The 25845-nt window shown below is 42.9% G+C and overlaps 1 protein-coding gene across 3 annotated transcripts in view; it reads right to left on the bottom strand.

The window, feature by feature from the left end:
• col4a5 (collagen, type IV, alpha 5 (Alport syndrome)) overlaps window positions 1–25845 on the bottom strand; it is a 257193-nt gene that overhangs the window by 104894 nt on the left and 126454 nt on the right. For all 3 annotated transcript variants that reach the window (XM_060832454.1, XM_060832453.1, XM_060832455.1), the window contains 9 exons: window positions 23521–23562; window positions 19611–19701; window positions 19474–19509; window positions 18108–18272; window positions 14252–14344; window positions 12680–12769; window positions 7377–7447; window positions 6811–7002; window positions 1517–1685 (listed from right to left, as the gene is read on the bottom strand). In XM_060832454.1, the coding sequence (XP_060688437.1) occupies window positions 1517–1685; window positions 6811–7002; window positions 7377–7447; window positions 12680–12769; window positions 14252–14344; window positions 18108–18272; window positions 19474–19509; window positions 19611–19701; window positions 23521–23562 (949 nt within the window). The remainder of the gene's footprint in view (window positions 1–1516; window positions 1686–6810; window positions 7003–7376; window positions 7448–12679; window positions 12770–14251; window positions 14345–18107; window positions 18273–19473; window positions 19510–19610; window positions 19702–23520; window positions 23563–25845) is intronic.

Genomic DNA, 25845 nt, shown 5'->3' with positions numbered 1-25845 from the left:
TGATCGCTGAAAAGGTGGTGGACACTGTCACCATGCATAATTTAATCAGGAATTTTGATTGGTACTTGACAATGAGGAAGTTACAGAGTCTGGACAAAAATGGAGTATGGAGCTAACTACTCTATCATTGAGACAACATGGTCATGATAGTCCAAATTATCTCAACATGAGCTCTGTGATCACAGGTGAAGTTTTTAGAAAGTTGGAACAAATTAAAGATGCTTGGCAAAAATAAAAACAGAGGTGACATGAGCAATCGTGCACTAAGTGATTTGTATTTGGAGTCAATGTCTGATAACATGGTGGATTTTGATTCAAAAAGGCATTTGGAAAAATTAATTGAAAGAGAAAACATTTCAAAGATATAGGGTAAGAATACAGGACTGCTGCAAACTTGATGGGTTAAATGGCCTCTTTCCAGAGGGTAGTGAATCTGTGGAACTCATTGTTGCAGAGGGCTGTGGAGGCAATTCATTCTATATACTTCAGACAGCGATAGATAGATTCTTGATTTGTAAGAGGATCAAAGGTTACAGGGAGAAGGCAGGAGGTGGGGGTTGAGAAACATATCAGCCATGATCCGATGGTGGAACAGACTGAATGGGTTGAATGGCCTAATTCTGCTCCTATATTGTAGTCTTAAGCTATTGTATAATGATTTCACGACTTTGGCTAACAATACCAAATAAGTTGGATCCCAACACACACCGGTTACATTAGTCAGAGAAAGGGGTGCTTCAATATTTGAATACTGCATGATTTCACTCAAAAGAGTTAAGGAGTTACAGTTGGTTTAGTTCAAAGGTTTAAAATGTTTTATTGATAAGTGATAGTTCGAGTATAGCACAATCAGAATAGACAGCAGACATAACACCCAAGGCTGGTGTCAAGTTTTAATGGTGACTAGATCATATGTGTAGAATTCATTGGCCCTGTTGTGTGCTGGAACAATTTCTTCTTTAAGCCGATAGGATGTTGAGTTAAAGCTTGTAAACCCTGAATAATTCCCTCCCTTTGTCCACCTTACCTTTTAGTTGCCTAAATATCAAGGGGCAGCTAGGAATGATGAGACCTTTATCACAGCCTCCTTTTCCCTCTGAGATCACCTTGTAGCAAGAATATCTTATTCCTTTCACAAGTATAGGCTCTCTCCTATCAGGCACAGGAATGTCTTCATAAAGGCCTGTGCCTGAAGGAGCTGTGTGCCCAATGTAACACCCATCTAGAGGATGTTGGACAATTGACTGTGCTATGTCTTTAATAAGTTTCTCAACTTGGCACAGGGAGAGAAACTGAAGGCTAACAGATCACAACCATTTAACACAACCATTCCTCTCAAACTGCTTTTGTCTTATGTAAGTAAATGCAGCATTTTATTAAAGCACCTACCTTTAGAAGGAAATAATCATGGACTTCTCACAAGCTATTTCTAAGTTATGAGCTCATTTTCCTAATCTTGTAATTGAGAATGTGTCTAACATAGCAGAATGAAGTTAATTAGATATTGTTGACTTACCTGGAGCTCCAGGGGCTCCAGGGCGACCTGATACTCCCTGAGCACCTTTCTCCCCTGGATAGCCTGGTGGACCAAATCCTGGTGGGCCTGGGGGACCCCTCTCTCCTGGAAATCCAATTGGGCCTGGGTCTCCAGGGAGTCCAATTGCTCCTTTGAAGGCTAAGCCACCCTAAAAAGTTCGATGTACTTATTAATACCGAGGGGACGTAGAAGATTCCACCTTCCACATTTAGCACATTCCACAAAAACAAAAATCTGAACACCCATTTATTTGGCATAAAAATCACAAAAGCTTTCAAGTAATGATTATAATGAAAGATTATCCATTCCATTTCAAAAGCATGCTGATTATCTCTATTTTGGGCGGCACAGTGGCTCAGTGCTGCCTCACAGCGCTAGGGTCCGAGGTTTGATTCCAGCTTGGGTGACTGTCTGTGTGGAGTTTGCACATTCCCCCCTTGTCTGCATGGGTTTCTTCTGGGTGCTCTGGTTTCCTCACACAGTCCAAAGATGTGCAGGCTAGGTGAATTGGCCATGCTAAATTGCCTATAGTGTTCAGGGATTGTAGGTTAGGTGCATTTGTCAGGAGTGAATGCAGAGTAAGGGAATGGGTTTGGGTGGGATACTCCTCAGAGGGTCAGTGTGGTCTTATTGGGCTGAAGGGCCTGTTTCCACACTGTAGAGTTTCTAAGATACTTAACTCAAAACCCTTCAAGTATATGTTGATTATTTCCCCCAATTAATATTTCTCTTACCCTTTACTGATGTTGAACAGAACTTCGAAAGTCTCTAGATATAGTAAGAGTAGCGTGATATGCAGCTCCAGATAGCTCTCTTTTCAGTAGCATTTCAGTAGCAGCGATGCATACCAACTATAAGACAGACTACAGAAATTCACCAGAGATCCTGCAATAATACCTCCCAATCCCACAAACTCTTCTAGTTGGAATGACAAGGGCAGCAGATACATGGGAACATCACATGTGAGTTCCCGTTCAGGCCATTCACCATCCTGACTTGAAAATATACTGTCGATCCTTCAGTGTCGCTGGGTCAAATTCCTGGAATTCCCTCCTTAACGATGCCTTCAATCCCCATATCCCATGTGTGAAGAAGAAAAGAGTTTTGGAAACATGCCTGGATGGCAATAGTGTGCTGAAAATCCAAATCCTCAGGCAGTTTTCTAGGAACAATCATTTGAGCCAACACAACTACAGGAAATTGATGGTCAGGAAAACACAAACTGACCCACCAAGCCTATCCATAATCACAGTGGCTCGTGCACCATGAAGAGAAACATCTTTACCTCTTAAACCTCCACTGCACACTTCACGTCTGTAGCCTGTACTCACCTGGAATATGGCAAAAAGGGAAATGCCCAATGGACAATAAAGTAAAAAGAAAACCTCTGTTCATCAAAACTAAGACCATAAGACATTGGAGCAGAAGAAGTAAGCTTTTTGTCCAATCGTATCTGCTTTTATATTCATTGAAAACATGGCTGATGTGATCATCCGCAACATGATTTTGCTGCCTTTTCCTCATAACCCTTGATTTTCCTACTAATTAAAAATCTGTCAATCACAGACTTCAACCAACCTCAAAGGATCTCTGTGGTAAAGAATTCCATCAATTCACTAGCTTCCGAGACAAAACATTTCATCTCATCTCTGACTTCAATGGGTGACCCCTTATTCTATGTTTATGCCCTATGTTCTCAACCCTCTTGCTAAGGGAAACAACCTTTCCACATCTACCCTGTCAAGCACTTGAGGAATATTCTATTTTTTAATAAGGGTGCCTCTCATTCTCTAAAATCCATTGGTTACAAGCCCAGCATACCTAACCTCATATGACAATCCCTCCATGCCTGGATCAATCGAGTGAAACTTCTCCATACTGCCTCCAATGCCTGTATATATTTCCTTAAATAGAGGGCCCATAACTGTTCACAGTATTATAGCTGCAGTCTGACCGCTGCACTGTATAGTTTTAGCAGAACCTCCTTATTTTTCTAGTCCCTTCCTTCCGGAACAAAGATCAACAGTCCATTTGCCTTCCCTATTACCTGATGAACACGGATGTTAGCTTTTTATGATTCATACAAATCCTTCTATGCTGTAGCTTTTTACAGTCTTTTTCCATTCAAATAACATTCAGCTCTTTAATTTTTCTTGCCAAAGTGCACACCCTCATAGTTTTCCACATTATATTCCACTTGCAATGTCTTTGTCCCCTCATTTAATTTGTCTGTATTTCCCTACAGACTTGATGGGCTGAATATTACGTTTTTATGGCTATATGCAAGTTGCGTTGGGTTTTTTGAAGTGTTTCTTGTTGTGAGGCCAAGTTTTTCCACCTTATCTTATAAAATATACCCTATTACTTACCTACCCTGCACCTATGGCATCCTTTTCATCCAATTCAAGCCCCATCCTAAAGCACACCATTCTTGAAACAACTCACTTCTGCCCCAATATTCTAGAATTGAACAGCACCCCTGGCACTAATGTTATTTTTAAAAGGTTGATGCACACCTCTGTGAGTCCAGAGCTTCTCTGCAGGATTCCTGACAGTTACTTCAAACAGGAAGAGTTCATCACCCCACTTTGTCGACAGGGCCCTACTGGATGAGGTGGTGTACAGGTGGGATTTCCTATTTCCCAAGGAGCAGCAGATTACATCAGAGCATGCTAAGATCACCCCAAATTGCCTCCTACGTCAATACTTTTCTGAGAATCCCAACAGTGTAGAAACAGGCCCTTTGGCCCAACAAGTCCATACCGACCCTCTGAAGTGTACCCCATCCATATTCATTACTAGTCTACATTGACCCATGACTAGTGCACCTAACCTATGCATCTCTGAACACGTGGGCAATTTAGCACGGCTAATTCACCTGACCTGCACATCTTTGGACTGTGGGAGGAAACCAGAGCACCCGGAGGAAACCCACGCAGACACAATGAGAATGTGCAAACTCCACACAGACAGTCGCCTGAGGCTGGAATTGAACCTGAACCTGGTGCCGTGAGGCAGCAGTGCTAACCACTGAGCCACCATGCCGCTGTGTCAGCCAATTGGCATAATGTCCAGCAACGTAGGAAGAAGGTCAACAACCTTCCTGATGCCACCAGAATGAGTGCCACCATCTCCTCTCTGATATCTGTCACCCACTCGATCTCTGCTACCGCACTCATCTCCTCTTCAGGCTCATGCTCTATCATGCTCACTATTGTCTGCAATATCTTTGCACACTGCTGTCACCTATCTCAACCCTGAAAACATTATCCCTGTAGGTCCTCTGTGCTCCCTACTCACTCACTCAGGGCAAAATTCATAAAATTAACATTTGTGCCATCCACTTTCATCTGCTATGATACCACCCTCTCTCTTATTCCAGATGGAAATTGACACCATCCCCCTCCCTTCTCTGGCTCCCTCCATCAGGGAAGACAGAGTCAAGTCAGGTGATAGGCTGCAGGGCATATAGCTCCTCGTCTGTTATCAGAACTGTATCCTGAATCTGACCACCTCAAACGGCTGACCCTGTTCATGTCCCTCATGATTTTATAGAGGTTTAAAAAATCATGAAGAGCATAGATAGGATAAATAGACAAAGTCTTTTCCCTGGGGTGGGGGAGTCCAGAAATAGGGTGAGAGGGGCAAGATATAAAAGGGGCTTAAGGGAAACTTTTTCAAACCGCGGGTGTTGAATGTATGGAATGAGCTGCCAGCTGAAGTGGTAGAAGTTGGTACAGTTGCAACATTTAAAATGCATCTGGATGGGTATATGAATAGGAAGGGTTTACAGGGATATGGGCCAAGTGCTGGCAGGTGGGACTAGATTGCGTTGGGATACCTGGTTGGCATGGATGAGTTGGACTGAAGGGTCTGTTTCCGTGCTGTACATCTCCATGTCTCTGACTGACTGAGTGAACCCCTGGACTGGTGTCAGAGGCTGCCCTTGACTTAAGTGGGAACCTTCTTGCGGAAGACTTTTCCTATTGACTTGACTGATGGCTCTGACAACTATGACACGCTTGCCGGCTTGGTTTGTATCATAATGCATGGCAATACAGCAGTCCTATGCATCTGGCTGATGGGGAGAAATATAAAAAGTCAAGACAAAACAATGCAATCCAGGGATGCTGTGAGCAGTCGGGTAGGCTCAGAGTGAATGTGTGACCGTATGCCAACAGCCAGGAGGTGGCCCAACCCATGAACTGGATGCACGTCCTAAGCACAGCACCCTTCCTGCAATATTACAAGGATAGTTGCTGGTGCTGCCCAAGATGTCGCTTTGAATTGCAGAAGTGGCCTGTAAGTGGATCAGAAATGTGCCATATAGGCTGTTAGAGGCTGGCACATATCGGAAGCCAATATCGGTTAACAAGGGGTACTTGTGGCTGGTATCTATGATGGAGCATGGTGTACAGTGTCTAACATAGCCTTTGAAGCAAGTAGTAAGCTGATTGCCAAGTACCCACTCTAACTTCCAACTGGAGAATTCTCAGTCTCTGGTTTCTTTGGCACATTGAGTAGCTAAACATTAATGAGGCAAGTTATGGCATTAATAAGGCAAGCTGTAGTGCCGCTAAGTTGACAACTCACCACTACCTCGTGAGGAACTCACCTTATTGCTGGCAAATACATAAACGATGGTGTGATGTTTTTTGGGATAAGCCTCATTGACTAATCACACTATTCTGCCACAAATCACCATGTCATTTGGCCCCTGATGAGTGGCTACCCTTTATGCCATCTACACTACTCGCTTTCCCACTTTTTCCATGAGATGACATGGATTATGCAAGAACTACTCCAGCTTTATTTCAAAGACATACTGAACTCACAACACCAGACTGTGGTATGTTTCTGAGACTCATTACTCTTTGGGAAAAGAACTGCTTAATATTCAAAATATTCCGACTCTAACTTGTTTAAACTCATGTACCCTAGCCTTCCTTAATAGTATTAACCTGGAATAATCTACCAAAATGGATCGCATCAAGCCCTTTAGCGGTTTTCTACACCTCTACCAGGTTGGCAGTAAGTTTGTGTCTTTGTAAACTTAATAGCCCAAAGTCGCTAAACCTCTTTGAATAGTTGAATTTCTATAAGCCGGGAATCATTTTTGCAGCTCTCTTGTGGATCTTTACCAAGACCTTTATATAAATCCATCATGTAGGAGAACAGTCAAAGATACTCAATTATCCTCCCCTGACACAGCAGATCATTGTTAATCACTTTCTTTAAGAAATCTGTACTGAAGTAGCAGAATAATTACTCACAGGTACACCTTTAGGACCAGATGGACCAGGCAGGCCGTTTCTTCCTGGGGTGCCATCTAATCCTGGAAGTCCTGGGGGTCCTGGGAAACCAGGATTCCCTCGATCACCTTTTGGGCCAGGAAAGCCAAAGCCGTCTCCACGGTCACCTTTTGGGCCACGGGCTCCTGGAATACCAGGAGGGCCTGGCAATCCCTAGAAATGGGGAAGACAGAAAGACTGGCTGTGAAGTAAGATTCTTCCATTAAGAACTGAAAATGCTCTTTAATGGCCAGAGGATTATTAACCAAAGCCTTAGATTTTCAAAATGTATATGACTGAATTGAGGAAATTTAAAACATGCATCCAAGATCAAATTCAAAGAAAGCAAAGGAGAAGTGGAACATAAGTAATGCACAAAGGTGCAAATCCTTTTATTTTTAAGAGGTCATAATACTCTTTCTTGATCTTTGACTATAGGTCTCTAGCCTGGAGCCCATATTGTCAATTAGATCAGCCAATGGACATCTAGTGTTACCATGATAGGCAATGAAGATCCATTCTACATCTTCTCCTCCCCAAGCACTTACAGGCGGTCCCAAAGTTCCAATTGGACCAGGTAGCCCACGATCTCCTTTCATTCCTGGCAATCCTGGTTGACCTGAAATCCAAAAGCAGACGCCTACTAGTTTCTACACAAAAGCTACTTTTTACACAGTTGAAATAGTCAGATAGACTAAAGAGGATGCATTGATCGAGAGATCCAGATTGTATAACTGCAGTCGCCTGTCATTTCTTCTTCTGCCCTGCAGAGTCTGAGAGTCTACACAAAGGGCTCAAATTCTAAATCGCCACCAATTGTTGCTTAGAGCAGTGAGATTACCATAGCAGTTATCCTTGTGTAAAATCAGAGAGATAAAGAGTCAGGAAGATAAGTATAAAAGGTTAAGTCTGACTGCGTGACATGCTAATGAGTCAAGAGTGTGTTGCTGGAAAAGCACAGCAGATCAAGCAACATCCGAGGAGCAGGAAAATCGATGTTTCAGGCAAAAGCCCTTCATCAAGAATTCCTGATGAAGGGCTTTTGCCTGAAATGTGATTTTCCTGCTCTTCGGATGTTGCTTGATCTGCTGTGCTTTTCCAGCACCACACTCTTGACTCTAATCTCCAACCATTTGCAGACCTCGCTTTTGCCTGATATGCTAATGAGACAAACTGTACATCAGAGGAAGTGATGCAATGTCACATGATCTCACTCTGTTACGCAGCCCTGTGGCAAGATGAAATCACAGAAAAATCCTTCAATAAAAAACTTATAGAGTCATAGACTCATAGAGATGTACAGCATGGAAACAGACCCTTCGGTCCAACTGTCTATGCCGACCAGATATCCAAACCCAATCTAGTCCAACCTGCCAGCACCCGGCCAATATCCCTCCAAACCCTTCCCATTCATATACCAATCCAAATGCCTCTTAAATGTTGCAATTGTACCAGCCTCCACCACATCCTCTGGCAGCTCATTCCATACACGTACCACCCTCTGCATGAAAAAGTTGCCCCTTAGGTCTCTTTTATATCTTTCCCCTCTCACCCTAAATGTATGCCCTCTAGTTCTGGACTCCCCGACCCCAGGGAAAAGGCTAATCCTATTTATCCTATCCATGCCCCTCATAATTTTGTAAACCTCTATAAGGTCACCCCTCAGCCTCCGACGCTCCAGGAAAAACTGCCCCAGCCTGTTCAGCCTCTCCCTGTAGCTCAGATCCTCCAACCCTGGCAACATCCTTGTAAATCTTTTCTGAACCCTTTCAAGTTTCACAACATCTTTCCAATAGGAAGGAGACCAGAATTGCACGCAATATTCCAACAGTGGCCTAACCAATGTCCTGTACAGCCGCAACATGATCTCCCAACTCCTGTACTCAATTCTCTGACCAATAAAGGAAAGCATACCAAACACCTTCTTCACTATCCTATCTACCTGCAACTCCACTTTCAAGAAGCTATGAACCTGCACTCCAAGGTCTCTTTGTTCAGCAACACTCCCTAGGACCTTACCATTAAGTGTATACGTCCTACTAAGATTTGCTTTCCCAAAATGCAGCACCTCGCATTTATCTGAATTAAACTCCATCTGCCACTTCTCAGCCCATTGGCCCATCTGGTCCAGATCTGAGGTAACCCTCTTCGCTGTCCACTACACCTCCAATTTTGGTGTTATCTGCAAACTTACTAACTGTACCTCTTATGCTCGCATCCAAATCGTTTATGTAAATGTCACAAAGTAGAGGGCCCAGCACCGATCCTTGTGGCACTCCACTGGTCACAGGCCTCCAGTCTGAAAAACAACCCTCCACCACCACTCTCTGTCTTCTACCTTTGAGCCAGTTCTGTATCCAAATGGTTAGTTCTCCCTGTATTCCATGAGATCTAACCTTGCTAATCAGTCTCCCATGGGGAACCTTGTCGAACGCCTTACTGAAGTCCGTATAGATCAAATCTACTGCTCTGCCCTCATCAATCTTCTTTGTTACTTTATCAAAAAATTCAATCAAGTTTGTGAGACATGATTTCCCACGCACAAAGCCATGTTAACTATCCCGAATCAGTCCTTGCCTTTCTAAATACATGTACATCCTGTCCCTCAGGATTCCCTCCAACAACTTGCTCACCACCAATGTCAGGCTCACTGGTCTATAGTGCCCTGGCTTGTCCTTACCACCCTTCTTAAACAATGGCACCACGTTTGCCAACCTCCAGTCTTCCGGCACCTCACTGGTGAGTATCGATGATACAAATATCTCAGCAAGAGGCCCAGCAATTACTTCTCTAGCTTCCCACAGAGTTCTCGGGTACACCTGATCAGGTCCTGGGGATTTATCCACCTTTAACCATTTCAAGACATCCAGCACTTCCTCCTCTGTAATCTGGACATTTTGCAAGATGTCACCATCTATTTCCCTACAGTCTATATCTTCCATATCCTTTTCCACAATAAATACTAATGCAAAATATTCATTTAGTATCTCCCCCATTTTCTGTGGCTCCACACAAAGGCCGCCTTGCTGATCTTTGAGTGGCCCTATTCTCTCCCTAGTTACCCTTTTGTCCTTAATATATTTGTAAAACCCCTTTGGATTCTCCTTAATTCTATTTGCCAAAGCTATCTCATGTCCCCGTTTTGTCCTCCTGATTTCCCTCTTAAGTATACTCCTACATTCTTTATACTCTAAGGATTCACTTGTTCTATCCTGTCTGAACCTGACATATGCTTCCTTCTTTTTCTTAACCAAACCCTCAATTTTTTTAGTCATCCAGCATTCCCTATAGTTACCAGCCTTCCCTTTCACCCTAACAGGAATATACTTTCTCTGGATTCTTGTTATCTCATTTCTGAAGGCTTCCCATTTTCCAACCGTCCCTTTACCTGCGAACATCTGCCTCCAATCAGCTTTTGAAAGTTCTTGCCTAATACCATCAAAATTGACCTTTCTCCAATTTAGAACTTCAACTTTTAGATCTGGTCTATCCTTTTCCATCACTATTTTAAAACGAATAGAATTATGGTCACTGGCCCCAAAGAGCTCCCCCACTGACACCTCAGTCACCTGCCCTGCCTTATTTCCCAAGAGTAGGTCAAGTTTTGCACCTTCTCTAGTAGGTACATCCACATACTGAATCAGAAAATTGTCTTGTACACACTTAAGAAATTCCTCTCCATCTAAACCTTTAACACTATGGCAGTCCCAGTTGATGTTTAGAAAGTTAAAATCCCCTACCATAACCACCCTATTATTCTTACAGAGAGCGGAAGTCTCCTTATAAGTTTGTTTTTCAATTTCTCTCTGACTATTGGGGGGGTCTATAATACAATCCCAATAAGGTGATCATCCCTTTCTTATTTCTCAGTTCCACCCCAAATAACTTCCCTGGATGTATTTCCGGGAATATCCTCCCTTAGCACAGCTGTAATGCTATCCCTTATCAAAAATGCCACTCCCCCTCCTCTTTTGCCTCCCTTTCTATCCTTCCTGTAGCATTTGTATTCTGGAACATTCAGCTGCCAGTCCTGCCCACACCAGAGCCATGTTTCCGTAATTGCTATGATATCCCAGTTCCATGTTCCTAACTATGCCTTGAGTTCATCTGCCTTCCCTGTTAGGCCCCTTGCATTGAAATAAATGCAGTTTAACTTATTAGTCCTACCTTGTCCCTGCCTGCCCTGACTGTTTGACTCACTTAAATTCTCAGCTGTACCCGTCTCAGATCGATCTCTTTCCTCACTATCTCTCTGGGTCCCACCCCCCCCTCCCACACCCCCCTCCCCCCACCCCCCTCTACACACACCCCCCTTCTTGTACAGGTCATTTCTACCCCAAAAGAGATTCCAATGATGCAAAAATGTGAATCCTTCTCCCATACACCAGCTCCTCAGCCATGCATTCATCTGCTCTATCCTCCTATTCCTGCCCTCACTTGCTCGTAGCACTGGGAATAATCCAGGTATTACTACCCTTGAGGACCTCCTTTTTAAAATTCTACCTAACTCTCTGTAATCTCCCTTCAGAGTCTCAATCTTTTCCCTTCCAATGTCGTTGGTTCCAATGTGGACCATGACCGCCTGCTGGCCCCTCTCCCCCGTGAGAACATTCTGCACCCTCTCTGAGACATCCTTGATCCTGGCACCAGGGAAACAACGCACAATTCTGCTTTTTCTCTGCTGGCCACAGAAACGTCTGTCTGTACCTCGGACTACAGAATCCCCTAACACAATTGATCTCTTGGAAGCCAACGTACCCCTCGTTGCATTAGAGCCAGTCTCAATACCAGAAACTTGGCTGTTTGTGCTACGTTCCCCTGAGAATCCATCACCCCCTACATTTTCCAAAACAGCATACCTGTTTGAAATGGGTATATCCACAAAAGACTCCTGCTCTAGCTGCCTACCTCTCTTACCCTTCCTGGAGTTAACCCATCTATGTGACTGTATCTGAGACTTTCCCCCTTTCCTATAACAGCCATCCATCACAAACTGTAGCTGTTGCAAATTCCTCATCGCTTCTATTTCTCTCTCCAGCCGATCCACTCGATCTGATAAGATTTGCATGCAACAGCATTTATGGCAGATATAATCCACAGTAACCCTTAAACTCTATTTAAATTCCCACATCTGACAAGAAGTACATATCACTGCAAAGGCCATTTTTGCTCCTTCACAATCTACAGACTCAGAAAATAACACCGTCTTATTCCTCTACAAACACTGCCCCAGGTTAAATTAATAGCTATGGCTTATATTTTAAGTTTAATCAAGAGACTTATCTCCAAAAACATATAATCAAGAAAGAATCCACTGTACCCACTACTGCAACCTTTCTATTGGACAGACTTAAAACAACAATTAACTTATCTGATTCTGTGCTGTGAACTTCGCCCAACAGTTCCTCCAAGATTAGTTGTGAATTTCACTGTTTGTTAATTTTCCCAGATGCACTCCAATATCCAGCGATACACCAATTCAAACAGCAAAGGCGGTAACTGTGCAGGTTTTTTTTTTCTCTCTCTCTCCCCTGCAATGTCCCCACCATGTGCTTCCTTAGTCTGCCCTTCTCCCTTTTAAACTGCTGTTGTTTTGACTTTTTTTTTTCCAAAGTTCCAAAACGATGCAACAGCATATAAAACAGTGATTGCTGCTCCTGGAATTCGAGGAAATCACCTCCAACACCTAAAATACCCCCAAAAAAGGAGCAGCTCTTACAGCCAGAAATTTTTCCCGTCCTCCATCTTGGATGATTTTCTTACTTCAGCAAATTTTGTAAATATTCTTCAACAGCACAACAAAACCAAGAATATTCTAATACACAAGTTCCTCGTTGTTCTGATGCCGTACCTGGAAGTCCATGTGGTCCTGGAGGTCCTGGTAGACCAGTAGCTCCATTGCCAGTACCAAAACAGTTAAAGCATGTGTCTCCCTTATCCCCTATCAAGTCAAAGGGGGAAAAGAGAGTGTTAATAATGTGTAAACGCTATTGAAACCTCTGGATCTCTAAAATCTTCTATCATATCATAGATAATTCTCTGAAATAAATGAAATGGTTAAGTGTGTGAAATTTTCATACATTGTTCTTTTTAACTATGAGGAACACCATGCAGTTGGATTAGAGATTCTGTATTTATGACACTTGGGTTACATGTAGTGATACATTTTGAACTACTGGATGAAACATATTTAGTTACTGGTGGCGTGATCAATTTGAGGTGGCATATTAAAATGATTTCGAAAGGAACATGCTGCACATTATTAAAGGGCAATAGTACTGATTTGCTAAATAGTCCTGCTGGCAAAACCTATACAAACCATGAGTTCAAGACACTCAGCTTAAACATATCATTGTTTTAATGTTTAAGATTCTGGCCCCTCTTCCTTCGTATCTGTATGATGTTCGAACAATGAACTTTACTGATAGATGCACATATTATTAACAAATAGGCCCTTCATTTGATAAAGGTGGCAGCAAATTCAATGAAAGGAATAAAATACTTAATTTATACCATGTACAAGTTGTGATTACTTTAAAATCTGATTACTTTCCTGAATCATCAGTGAATACACAGTGACATAATATTTAACCAATTGTAGATTGTGCTAATCCAAAGCAAACAAAAATAATTCCCATTATGGAATGGACAATCACAGCTCCTATCATGAGGAACTGCTGAGAGCTGCTGGCCATAATGCAGTATGGTAAAACATGCTAATAATGTCAAGGTCGCAATGCAATCCCTGTACTGGCCAACATTGTTGGTTTCCAAGCCCAAGGAAGTGGCAGCATTGTAGCAATGTCACTGGACTAGTAATCTAGAAACCAATGCCAATGTTCTGGAACATGGGTTTGATTCTCACCATGGAATATGACTGTAACAGATGGTGAAATCTGAATTCAGTAAACAGCCAGACCAATGGCAAACATGCAATTGCTGCTAGTTGTCTGGAAAATACCCGGTAGTTCACTAATGTTCTTCGAGGAAGGAAATCTGTTGTCCTTACCTGGTCTGGCTGACATGTGACTCCTGACCTACAACAAAATGGTTGACTCTTACTAGCCCACTGGGCAAAATAAGATGGGCAAAAAGTCTAGCCTAGCTAATGACACCTGCATCCCAGGAACCCACAAAATATAATATATATTATCCATGCATTTCTAACACAGTAAAAACAACAGTAGCTTGATATTATTCCTACAGGTAGATCACAATCAAGGGACATAATCACCAATGTTCACAAGTTCTAGAAATATAGCAATTGGGCAACGCTTGGGCACACCTGTTTGTAAACTGCATTTTACTTTTACTGCATAGTGTCCGACTATAGATTGGTGTGACCTCATGTGGTAAATACAGTCTTTCTATGGTAGAGGCTGACTGATCAGAACAATGCAATGTGCGCATAGGAATGTCTTACCTTTCAGTCCTCCCTCTCCTGTAAAGCCAGGTGCTCCTGGTAAACCTGGTGGTCCTGGCTGCCCTGGCTGACATTGCAACCCAATGCCTGGACCTAAATAAGTTAAAGGATTAATTTGAAACTACTGTTGCACTGAAAATTCATGAAGCAGACATTTCATAGATTTGACAGCCAAACCTATGTAACTCATTTTAGGATATGAACTGTATCCTACAAATTGAGTTGTAAGGAACTGTCTGGTAAAATGTGTAAATTGGTTTTCAATCACCAATTATAATATTATAAAAATCGCACAGAGGCTCTAGAGAAGGGTTAAAAACATGATTTGCAAGAATAATACAGATATGTAATACCAGTCAAGAACAGGCTGAGTTGGGAGGTAGGGTCATTTGATCCAAAACGTTAACTCTGATTTCTCTTCACGGATGCTGTCAGTCTTGCTGAGTTTTTCCAGCAATGTCTATTTTTGTCTAAGGACAGGCTGGGATGTTAAAACATGAGGAATTACCAAATAGTGTCATTGAAAATTTGGAAAAAATTGACAGGGTGTTTGCAACTGTAAAGGAGAGAAACCCCAGTGGCAATTAATCGAAGATCACCACTAAAGAATCAATTTGGGAACTGATGTGGAACTTCCTACTGCAGGAACTGATTGAAGTGAATACTGTTGATACATTTAAGGGGAAGCTGGATAGCATAAGGGGAGAAGGGAAGAGAGCGAAATGCTCACACAGTTATTTAAGGACTGGAAGAGGTTTAAATCACAGTGACCTTGGTAGCTCTACCATAAGTTATAGGAAAATTTGCAACTTGCCCCGCACAGCCTCTTCAGCAAATTTCTGAAGTTTTACAATGTTTTATTTCTGGCTGCACTTCTTGTTTAGAGACCTCTTTCAAGTCTGGTTAGATGTTTAGTGCAGCAGGTAATAGATCTGATGTTCCGTTCCTTTGGTCAAAATTATTGTACTTCAATACATTTACGCAAATCTGTTAGTTGCCTTCAATGTTTCTTGGCATATTAAGACCATAAGACCATAAGACATAGGAATCGAAGTAAGGCCATTCGGCCCATCGAGCCCACTCCGCCATTCAATCATGGCTGATGGGCATTTCAACTCCATTTACCAGCATTCTCCCCGTAGCCCTTAATTCCTTGTGACATCAAGAATTTATCAATCTCTGCCTTGAAGACATTTAGCGTCCAGGCCTCCACTGCACTCTGCGGCAATGAATTCCACAGGCCCACCACTCTCTGGCTGAAGAAATGTCTCCGCACTTCTGTTCTGAATTGACCCCCTCTAATTCTAAGGCTGTGTCCACGGGTCCTACTCTCCTTGCCTAACGGAAACAATTTCTTAGCGTCCACCCTTTCCAAGCCATGTATTATCTTGTATGTTTCTATTAAATCTCCCCTTAATCTTCTAAACTCCAATGAATACAATCCCAGGATCCACAGCCATTCCTCGTATGTTAGACCTACCATTCCAGGGATCATCCGTGTGAATCTCCGCTGGACATGCTCCAGTGCCAGTATGTCCTTCCTGAGTTGTGGGGACCAAAACTGGACCCAGTACTCCAAAAGGGGCCTAACCAGAGCTTTATAAAGTCTCAGTATCACAACAGTGCTTTTATATTCCAACCCTCTTGAGAAAAATGACAACATTGCATTCGCTTTCTTAATCACGGATTCAACCTGCATGTTTACCTTTAGAGAATCCTCGATTAGCACTCCCAGATCCCTTTGTACTTTGGCTTTACGAATTTTATCACCATTTAGAAAGTAGTCTATGCTTTTATTCTTTTTTCCAAAGTGCAAGACCTAGCATTTGGTCACGTTGAATTCCATCAGCCATTTCCTGGACTACTCTCCCAAACTGTCTAGATCCTTCTGCAGCCTCCCCACTTCCTCAGTACTACCTGCCTGTCCACCTAACTTCGTATCATCGGCAAACTTCGCTAGAATGCCCCCAGTCCCTTCATCCAGATCATTAATATATAATGTGAACAGCTGCGGCCCCAACACTGAACCCTGCAGGTTGTCACTGGCTGCCATTCCGAAAAAGAACCTTTTATCCCAACTCTCTGCCTTCTGTCAGACAGCCAATCCTCAATCCATACCAGTAGCTCACCTCGAACACCATGGGCCCTCACCTTGCTCAGCAGCCTCCCGTGTGGCACCTTATCAAAGGCATTTTGGAAGTCTAGATAGACCACATCGACTGGGTTTCCCTGGTCTAACCTACTTGTCACCTCTTCAAAGAATTCCAACAGGTTTGTCAGACATTACCTCCCCTTACTAAATCCATGTTGACTTGTTCTAATCCGACTCTGCTCTTCCAAGAATTTAGAAACCTCATCCTTCATGACGGATTCTAGATTCTAGAATTTTACTTTTGAATCTTTGAACAACTTGTCTCGGGCAAGTTGTCCATTCATCCTTCTCAAAAAGAAGTCTCATATCTTTCCTGACGAAGATTCATGATCAGCAATAATGGGATATCATTACAAGATGGAACTTTCATCAGGTTTCTTCCATTGTAATTTTATGCATAAAACATATCAACATAAGGACACAGGACTTAGGAGCAGGAGGGGGCTATTTGGCCCTTCTAGCCTGCTCTGCCTTCAATAATACAGTAGTTGATCTGGTTGTTGTCTCAACACCATTTTCCTATCTGTGCTCCATAACCTTGGACTCCTTTGTATATCAAAACATCACCCATTAGCTGACAGCATTATCAACCCCTTGCCAGAAAGAACTGTCTTCAAGTCTCACCGTGGGACACATCTAAACTGACTAACCGGCACCCACACCACTCCCCTCACCTCAGTCCAAGGCCCCAAGGGATCCTTCCACATCCATGAGAAATTCATCTGCACCTCTACCAATGTCATCTACTGCATTTGTTGCACCCAGTATAGCCTCCTCTACATTGGGGAGAGAGGACGCCTTCTTGCGGATCGTTTCAGAATACATGTTTGGGACCCCCGCACCCACCAATCCCAGCGCTGAACACTTCAACACCCCCTCTCACTCCGTTAAGAACTCCTGGGCCTCTTCCACCGCCAAACCATTACCACCCGACACCTGGAGAAGGAACGTCTCATATTTTGCCTTGGGACCCTGCAACCACACAGGATTATTGTGGATTTCAACAGCTTCCTCATTTCTCCTCCCCCTATATTATCCCAATCACAAGCCTCCAACTAGGCACTGCCCTCCTGTCCATCACTCCCCCTCTGACGTATCACCTTCTCCCTCACCTTCATCCATCTATTGCTTTCCCAGCTCCCTCCATCCCATTTATCTCCCAGCCCCGACCCACAAGCCTCATTTCTGATGAAGGGCTTATGCCCGAAATGTCGGTTCTCCTACTCCTCGGATGCTGCCTGACCTGCTATGCTTTTCCAGCACCACAATCTCAACAGTGATCTCTAGCATCTGCAGTCCTCACTTTCTCCAAATCTAAACTGATGCTTTAATGCAAGAATGAAGGGTGTTGCCCTGTCAAGAGTCAGAAATGATGCTAAACTTAAGCTCCAGCTGCCTGTTTAAGCTGACATAAATGATCACATGGGATTATTTAAAGAGGAGAGCATCTTTGAACAGTCAACATCATCCACAAATTGGTCATTTTATGCAAAACAATCTCTTGTTTTGAAATTGAGCAGTGAATGTACAATATGACTGATTGGTTGTGAGTGCCAATAGGATGCCCTGAATATGAACTATCTGAAAATACAACTGTTGTCTTCTCCAGAGGAAATATTCCTTTATGTTGATCCGGTATGGAATGTATATAATTACTTATTTTTGCCCATGTGTGACCAATAATAACGATGTATGCAAATTTACCTGAATGCCCTGGTAGACCAGGAGGGCCTGGAGGACCACTGGGACCTGGACGACCAATTGCTCCTTGTGGACCGGGCAGTGCAAATCCAGGAACGCCTTCTTCCCCTTTTTGACCCCTTTCACCTGGGAAACCAGGGGTGCCTGGTGCTCCTATACTGGGCTGACCTGGTGTCAATGATGAGAGGAAAAAAAACAGGTTTAATTTTCACAGTGTCAAAAAAATCTTTTGATCGCCATCTTGAGTATGTTCAGCCACTAAATATCAAGAGCCTTTGGGGTATAAAACTGTAAACTGTGTGAAGGAATTTATCCTCTTTTCAGTCTTAAATGCTGATCTCTTATCCTATGGTAGTGACTATAGAATTTACGCTAAGGGAGCCATCTTCAGGTCATGCTATCAAGAAGCGTAAAGTTGAGAAAATGGAGTTAGTACCAATTAGTACTGATCTAAATGGATGGCAGAGCAGACTGAAGGAGCTGAATGACCTACTCTTACTTCTATTGTTGTACTGATGCCAATCTGCATTCAGAACAGCAAGTGATGCCACGCTCCTTGAATGTGTTAAAATGTGAAGCCAATTGTACCAAACATGTTCTAATCTCCTTTCGCAGTAGGCCCAGGTTCCTACTGGAAATTTAGGATTCGCAAATATACCCATCTGAATGGTCCTCGCAATGAAGCTAGTGGCAAACCAACAGATTCTGTTTTGTTTGATGTTACTAAGTACTCACTGGAAAACATAAAGTTTAGAACAAAAAGAATTCAGATCGTTTAGTGGATAAATTTTAAAGTCTTGTGTTCTACCAGATCTGGGCAGCATGGTGGCACAGTGGTTAGCACTGCTGCCTCACAGCGCCAGGGACCTGGGTTCAATTCCCGCCTCAGGCGACTGACTGTGTGGAATTTGCACATTCTCCCCGTGTCTGCGTGGGTTTCCTCCGGGTGCTCCGGTTTCCTCCCACAGTCACAAAGATGTGCGGGTCAGGTGAATTGGCCATGCTAAATTGCCCCTAGTGTTAGGTAAGGGGTATATGTAGGGGTATGGGTGGGTTGCGCTTCGGCGGGTCGGTGTGGACTTGTTGGGCCGAAGGGCCTGTTTCCACACTGTAAGTAATCTAAAAAAAGTAATCTAATCTAATCTGAGCATATCTTGGCATGGATCTCAGCTTCAGTGTTGATGGCATTGTCTACGGCTGGCAGGAATGATTTGTTCTTTGTTTGGAAGTGTTAGTGTCATCAGCTTCTAGCTTTTTCTGTAAAGCATGTGACAACCATTAGAGTTTGCATGCACTCTTTTGAGTATGAGTTGGAAAAGCAAGAGATGTTCCTTTTCAAGGAAATGTCCCAATGATTGCAATATCTCACCTGGAGGACCTGGTTGTCCTGGTATCCCTGGAAGTCCTGTAAGAAAAGAACCAACAGGATAGTACACAGTCATTTTGAAGGAAAACTTTCAATGGGAATAATATGCATGCTTTGCAGTATTAAAAATGTTTAGTAACCTGGGGGACCTCGATCGCCTTTTTCTCCAGAAGCACCTGGATAACCTGGGTCACCTTTTTGTCCAGTTATAACACCCGGTCGTGGAAATGTCTGCAATAAAAAAAATTGCAATAATTAACAGTAATACTGCATGAAGATTTAAGAATTTAGCAACCCAATGTCATCAACTGGAGTGAATGATATCATGGGTTAAATGCAGCAAGTGTTACCTCAATAAATGTGCGTGAAAATTATATTTTGCTGCTTCTAACAAAAGTTAATCAACTGTTAAACTTCTGTGGTGACGTATGAAATGAGGATTCAGTCAACTTCTCACATTTTCTATGGGTTCAGCTGGACCTTTCTTCCAGCCATTTGGAAAGAACTTAATCCACATTGTTATACTTGTTGCAACATTACAAGATCTTGAATTGATCCCCTGGGGTAGACAGACAGTCTGCACTTTTTGTTGGTATTGGGATAGAATGTGCATGATGCCAATGTATTATTTAGGTGTCTTTTTGGTTGTTTTTCATTCAGTCAGGGTCTCTCTGGCTGGGCCAGCATTCATTGCCTGTTCCTGGTTGCCCTTGAGAAGGTAGTGTTGGGCTGCTTCTTGAACCACTGCAGTCTGCGCTGAGGGTAGATCCACACTGCCATTAAGGGGGGAACTGTAGGATTTTGTCCCAACAGCGTTGAAGGAACGACATTATATTTCCAGGTCAGGACGGCGAGTTAATTGGTGGGGAACTTTACAAGAGAGAGGCAGTGGCCTAGTGGCTTTATTGCTGGATTTGTAATCCAGATTTCCAGGTAATGTTCTGGGGACTTGGTTTTGAATTCTGTCACAACAGTTCATGCAACTTGAATTCAGTAAAATATCTGGAATGGAATCTAATGGTGGACAGCGATGAGGGTTACCTCAGATTACAACAGGATCTTGATCAGATGGGCCAATGGGCTGAGAAGTGGCAGATGGAGTTTAATTCAGATAAATGTGAGGTGCTGCATTTTGGGAAAGCAAATCTTAGCAGGACTTATACACTTAATGGTAAGGTACTAGGGGGTGTTGCTGAACAAAGAGACCTTGAAGTGCAGGTTCATAGCTCCTTGAAAGTGGAGTCACAGGTAGATAGGACAGTGAAGAAGGCGTTTGATATGCTTTCCTTTATTGGTCAGAGTATTGAGTACATGAGTTGGGAGGTCATGTTGCGGCTGTACAGGACATTGGTTACGCTACTGTTCGAATATTGCATGCAATTCTGGTCTCCTTCCTATCAGAAAGATGTTGTGAAACTTGAAAGGGTTCAGAAAAGATTTACAAGGATGTTTCCAGGGTTGGAGGATCTGAGCTACAGGGAGAGGCTGAACAGGCTGGGGCAGTTTTTCCTGGAGCGTCGGAGGCTGAGGGGTGACCTTATAGAGGTTTACAAAATTATGAGGGGCATGGATAGGATAAATAGGCAAAGCCTTTTCCCTGGGGTCGGGGAGTCCAGAACTAGAGGGCATAGATTTAGGGTGAGAGGGGAAAGATATAAAAGAGACCTAAGGGGCAACTTTTTCATGCAGAGGGTGGTACGTGTATGGAATGAGCTGCCAGAGGATGTGGTGGAGGCTGGTACAATTGCAACATTTAAGAGGCATTTGGATGGGTATATGAATAGGAAGGGTTTGGAGGGATATGGACCAGGTGCTGGCAGGTGGGACTAGATTGGGTTGGGATATCTGGTTGGCATGGACGGGTTGGACCGAAGGGTCTGTTTCCATGCTGTACATCTCTATGACTCTAATGGTGACCAAGAATCCATTGCTGATTATTGAAAAACTCCATTTTTTTCACTGAGGTCCTTTAAGGGAAGAAACTGCTATCCTTACCTGGTCTGGCCTACATGTGACTCCAGACCCACAGCAATGTGGTTGATTCTTAACTGCCGCCTGTGATAGGCTATAGGTTCTGGCTTAGCCAGCAATACTCTCATGCTACAAAAACAAAGTGGTATTCCCATTATAGATGGAAGTGTCCAACATTTTGGAAGGTGCTGCCTATGGTACTCTGGTGAATTTTTGCAGTACATCTTGTAGATGGATGAACACTGCTGCTACTGAGTGTCAGTGGTGGAGGGAGTGAATGTTTGTGGATGTGGTGCCAATCAATTGAGCTACTTTGTCTTGGATGGCTTGGATTTGGATTCTTGAGTGGGAGTTTTGTGAGAATAAGTTTTTTCAAATAGGTCAGAATGTCATTTGGAGTGGTAACTTACATGCATAATTTCCAGGAAAACATGATGCTGCAATTAAATGCTTGGCTTGACCCCTGTACTGGTAATGCAAGGAATGTTCGTACTGCTGAGTTTGTAACTGATCAGAAAACTACCAGCACAGCTTTTGAGTTCATTTCAGAAGATTCAGGAGTTCTATTCAGGAGGGAGAACAATTTGTTTCTAGCAGGTGAATCAAGCTTTCATTTCAGGGAGCTGGTCACTGTGACTGAAGGGTTTTAGTTTGTGGAGCCTTCTAAGAATTGAGAACATTTCATCCTTCAGAATTCGGAAAGGTTATTGCAGTAGACTTGGGAAGGAATCATAAAACTGTCTCAGCATTCCAAGGAAAAGGAACTGGGATGAGTCATTTAAATTAAATCTTAAAGAGCTGAGATAGCAGTGAAATCTCTCTGGAATTAAATATCTGTAAAAAGATAGCGTTGTGGAAAAGGCAGACATGTTGTTTTGCTGTTTATGTTAAGATCTTTCAAACTATCCCCATTTTTCTAACCTTGACCCTTTAAAATTGTTTTGCAAAATAAACTTACTCTCTGTTGTTAAAAGAATATTTGTAATGACTTGGGAATATTTCAGTGACTAACCACCATAGCAGAGAACTGCAAAACTTAACCATACGATTGATCAAGCCATGTTTCATTCTGTGATCTGATTGTCCATATTACCACCAGCTAGAATCATAATAATATTATTAATGAACCCTTTGGAGGTCAGACAGGTTGCAGCATGTGTATCTACCCTGGAGGATGAATGGAGTCTGTGTAACACTGCTAGTTGTGACGCTAGGCCAATTAATTCCTCTTCATATAAACAGTGTTCACTGCCTCAGAGCAACACCCGACCTTGCTGCATTAAAAGTAGACCTTTCTGCACTCAGTGTGATTCAGTGTAAATCTGTCAAATTGCAAGCAATTCTCTGCTGCAGGTTTGTGACCCATTAGAATCTGCTCTTGCAACTGAAGAAGAAAAGGACACAAAACCCATTACCCTGAGCCAGACTTAAATGCAGATTCTGGAAATGAAAAAGGTACTTTATTTGACCAAAATTCCTACACTCTTATTTCTCTCTTTCGATTTATATCGCATCCTTGAAAACCAAAGGTTTGCTCATCTGCTTTATGCTAAATTTTCATACCAGGGCTTGGTAGATGGTCTCAGCAACTATCTCTGAAACTATAGAGGCCAAGCCCAATCCTTTAGTGATACTCTGCACTACACTCTAGCTTACAGGGCTCACTGGCCTCACTGCTCTTGGATTTTGTGTAACAGAATAGAAATATTTCCAAAAGCTGCTAAAATATTCACACCAGTTGCCACTGCTTCTAATTTATAACATAAATTTGATCATTTATTTGGTAATTGATAACTTGAATATGATTGATAAATGGTGTATCTTTGCATGAATTTGCACGACGCGAGACCCCAAATTGCCATGGAACAACGGGCTTCCATCATTCTGTAATTCCATCAGTTCTTGCCTGAAGTAAAACTTAAATTTCAGAGCTTTGTGAAGTGGTTAACGAGATCAACATTGTCCATTTGAGTTCACTAGTAAAGTATCAAGTTATGATGGCATAATTTTTTTTATCCTTCATTAAGCATTTAAGGCAACTGGAAGGCAGATATTGAATATTCAAACTTGGATACTTACAATGCCTGGAGGACCAGGGAAACCACGTTCTCCTTTCTGACCCTGTTTACAGATTAAATAAGAAAAGGATATAAAAATTCTGATGGAAAACATCAGTTTTTGTTCATGAAATATCCACTCAGCTGCTATATACAAATGTTCAGAGTTAAAGTGTAATTATTTTTAATGAGGTTGTTCGTCGGTAGTTGACATCTTTCAATTCTGTTCATTCTCATATAATTCATCAACAGGATTGCATGGTGACTCAGTAGTTAGCACTGCTTGTCTCACAGTGCCAGGGACATGGGTTTGATTCCACACCTGAGGCAGCTGTCTGTGTGGAGTTTGCACATTCTCCCCATGTCTGCATGGGTTTCCTCTGGGTGCTACGGTTTCTTCCCACAGTTCAAAGATGAGCAATTAGATGAATTGGCCATGCTGAATTGCCCATAAGGTCCAGTAATGTGTAGGATTGCTGGATTAACCATGGAAAATGAAGGATTAAAGGGATAGGATGGGTCTGCATGGGATGTCTTTGGAGGATCAGAATGGACTACTCCCACACAGTAGGGATTCTGTGATCAAACCATTAACTTATTGCAAATGGCCACTTCTTTCATTAGCTCAATCCTCCACTCCAATCCATTGAGTGTTTTTAATCAATTTGTCACTAAATACCAGACAACAATCTTTCTCCACTTCTGATATCAATACTCTGTGCCATGGTATTCATGGATCACCCAGAGAGTGAAATCTGATTTTAAAAGGCAGAGCAGTGATTTCCTTTTCCTCACCTGTTTGGCTGAAAGGTATATCATTCCAGTGTTGGCCAAAAACCAATGAAACCTGCTCAACATTGACTGAGTTACAGGCAACCTTGACCTAGAATATTCAGTTTTTCATGACATTCTGAAACCCACAACTTCCAAAACGGCCATTTATGTTTGAAATGTACATTGTGGGAAAATAAACACAAGTGTATACTTCAGGACACAGTTTGAACAAAATATTTTAGTTTCATTTTGACTAAGGAGTTTCTTCAATAACCATGCTGTTGTCCAACTGGTGCCCACATAAACACATCCCATTATCTGTTTTAAAAGCCAAAAGCTCAGATGTTTCAGGTTGAGTCTAGAACTCAGTCCATTGTAGAGCCATCAAATACATGCTATATTTGTAAATGTCAGCAGTAATAGATGTTGGGCTATGTGCTGAATTGTTACAGCACAGGAGGTAGCCATTCAGACTGCCCTGACAAACTGTCGAAGTGACATCCTCAGTGCTTGGGAGCTTCCTGTGAAGCGCTTCTGTGACGGTTCCTCAGGCATTTATAGTGGTTTGCCTCTGCCGCTTCCGGTTGTCAGTTCCAGCTGTCAGCTGCAGTGGCTGGTATATTGGGTTCAGGTTGATGTGTTTGTTGATTGAATCTGTGGATGAGTGACATGCCTCTAGGAATTCCCTGGCTGTTCTCTGTTTGGCTTGACTATAATAGTAGTGTTGTCCCAGTTGAACTCATGTTGCTTGTCATCCTCGTGTGTGGCTACTAAGGATAGCTGGTCTAGCCACCAACTAGCCATGAAACAACACGACCAGCTATCCTTAGTAGCCACACACACGGATGACAAGCAACATGAATTCGACTGGGACAACACTACTATTATAGGACAAAAGCTGAAAATGTGTTGCTGGAAAAGTGCAGCAGGTCAGGCAGCATGCAAGGAGCAAGGGAATTGACGTTTCGGGCATGAACCCTTCTTCAAGAATGAGGAGAGTGTGCCAAGCAGGCTAAGATAAAAGGTAGGGAGGAGGGACTTGGGGGAGGGGTGTTGGAAATGCGATAGGTGGAAGGAGGTTAAGGTGAGGGTGATAGGCCGGAGTGGGGGTGGGGGCGGAGAGGTCAGGAAGAAGATTGCAGGTTAGGAGGGTGGTGCTGAGTTCGAGGGATTTGACTGAGACAAGGTGGGGGGAGGGAAAATGAGGAAACTGGAGAAATCTGAGTTCATCCCTTGTGGTTGGAGGGTCCCTAGGCGAAAGATGAGGCGCTCTTCCTCCAGCCGTCGTGTTGCTATGGTCTGGCGATGGAGGATTGTCAGAGAATACAGGAGAACATAGATAGACTGGAGAGTTGGGTGAAGAAGTGGCAGATGGAGTTCAATCTGGGCAAATGTGAGGTGATGCATTTTGGGAAGTCTAATTCTAGACCCAACTATACTGTAAACAGAAGAGGAATGGGAAAAGTTGATGAACAGAGAGATCTGCAAGTTCAGGTCCATTGTACCCTGAAAGTGCTGCACAGGTGGATAGAGTGGTCAAGAAGGCATAAGGTATGCATGCCTTCATCGGATG

The sequence above is a fragment of the Hemiscyllium ocellatum genome, chromosome 11, assembly GCF_020745735.1.
Source record: "Hemiscyllium ocellatum isolate sHemOce1 chromosome 11, sHemOce1.pat.X.cur, whole genome shotgun sequence".
Lineage (NCBI taxonomy): Eukaryota > Metazoa > Chordata > Chondrichthyes > Orectolobiformes > Hemiscylliidae > Hemiscyllium > Hemiscyllium ocellatum.
Note: the sequence above shows the minus strand (reverse complement) of the source record. Positions and strands in the feature narration are given on the sequence as shown.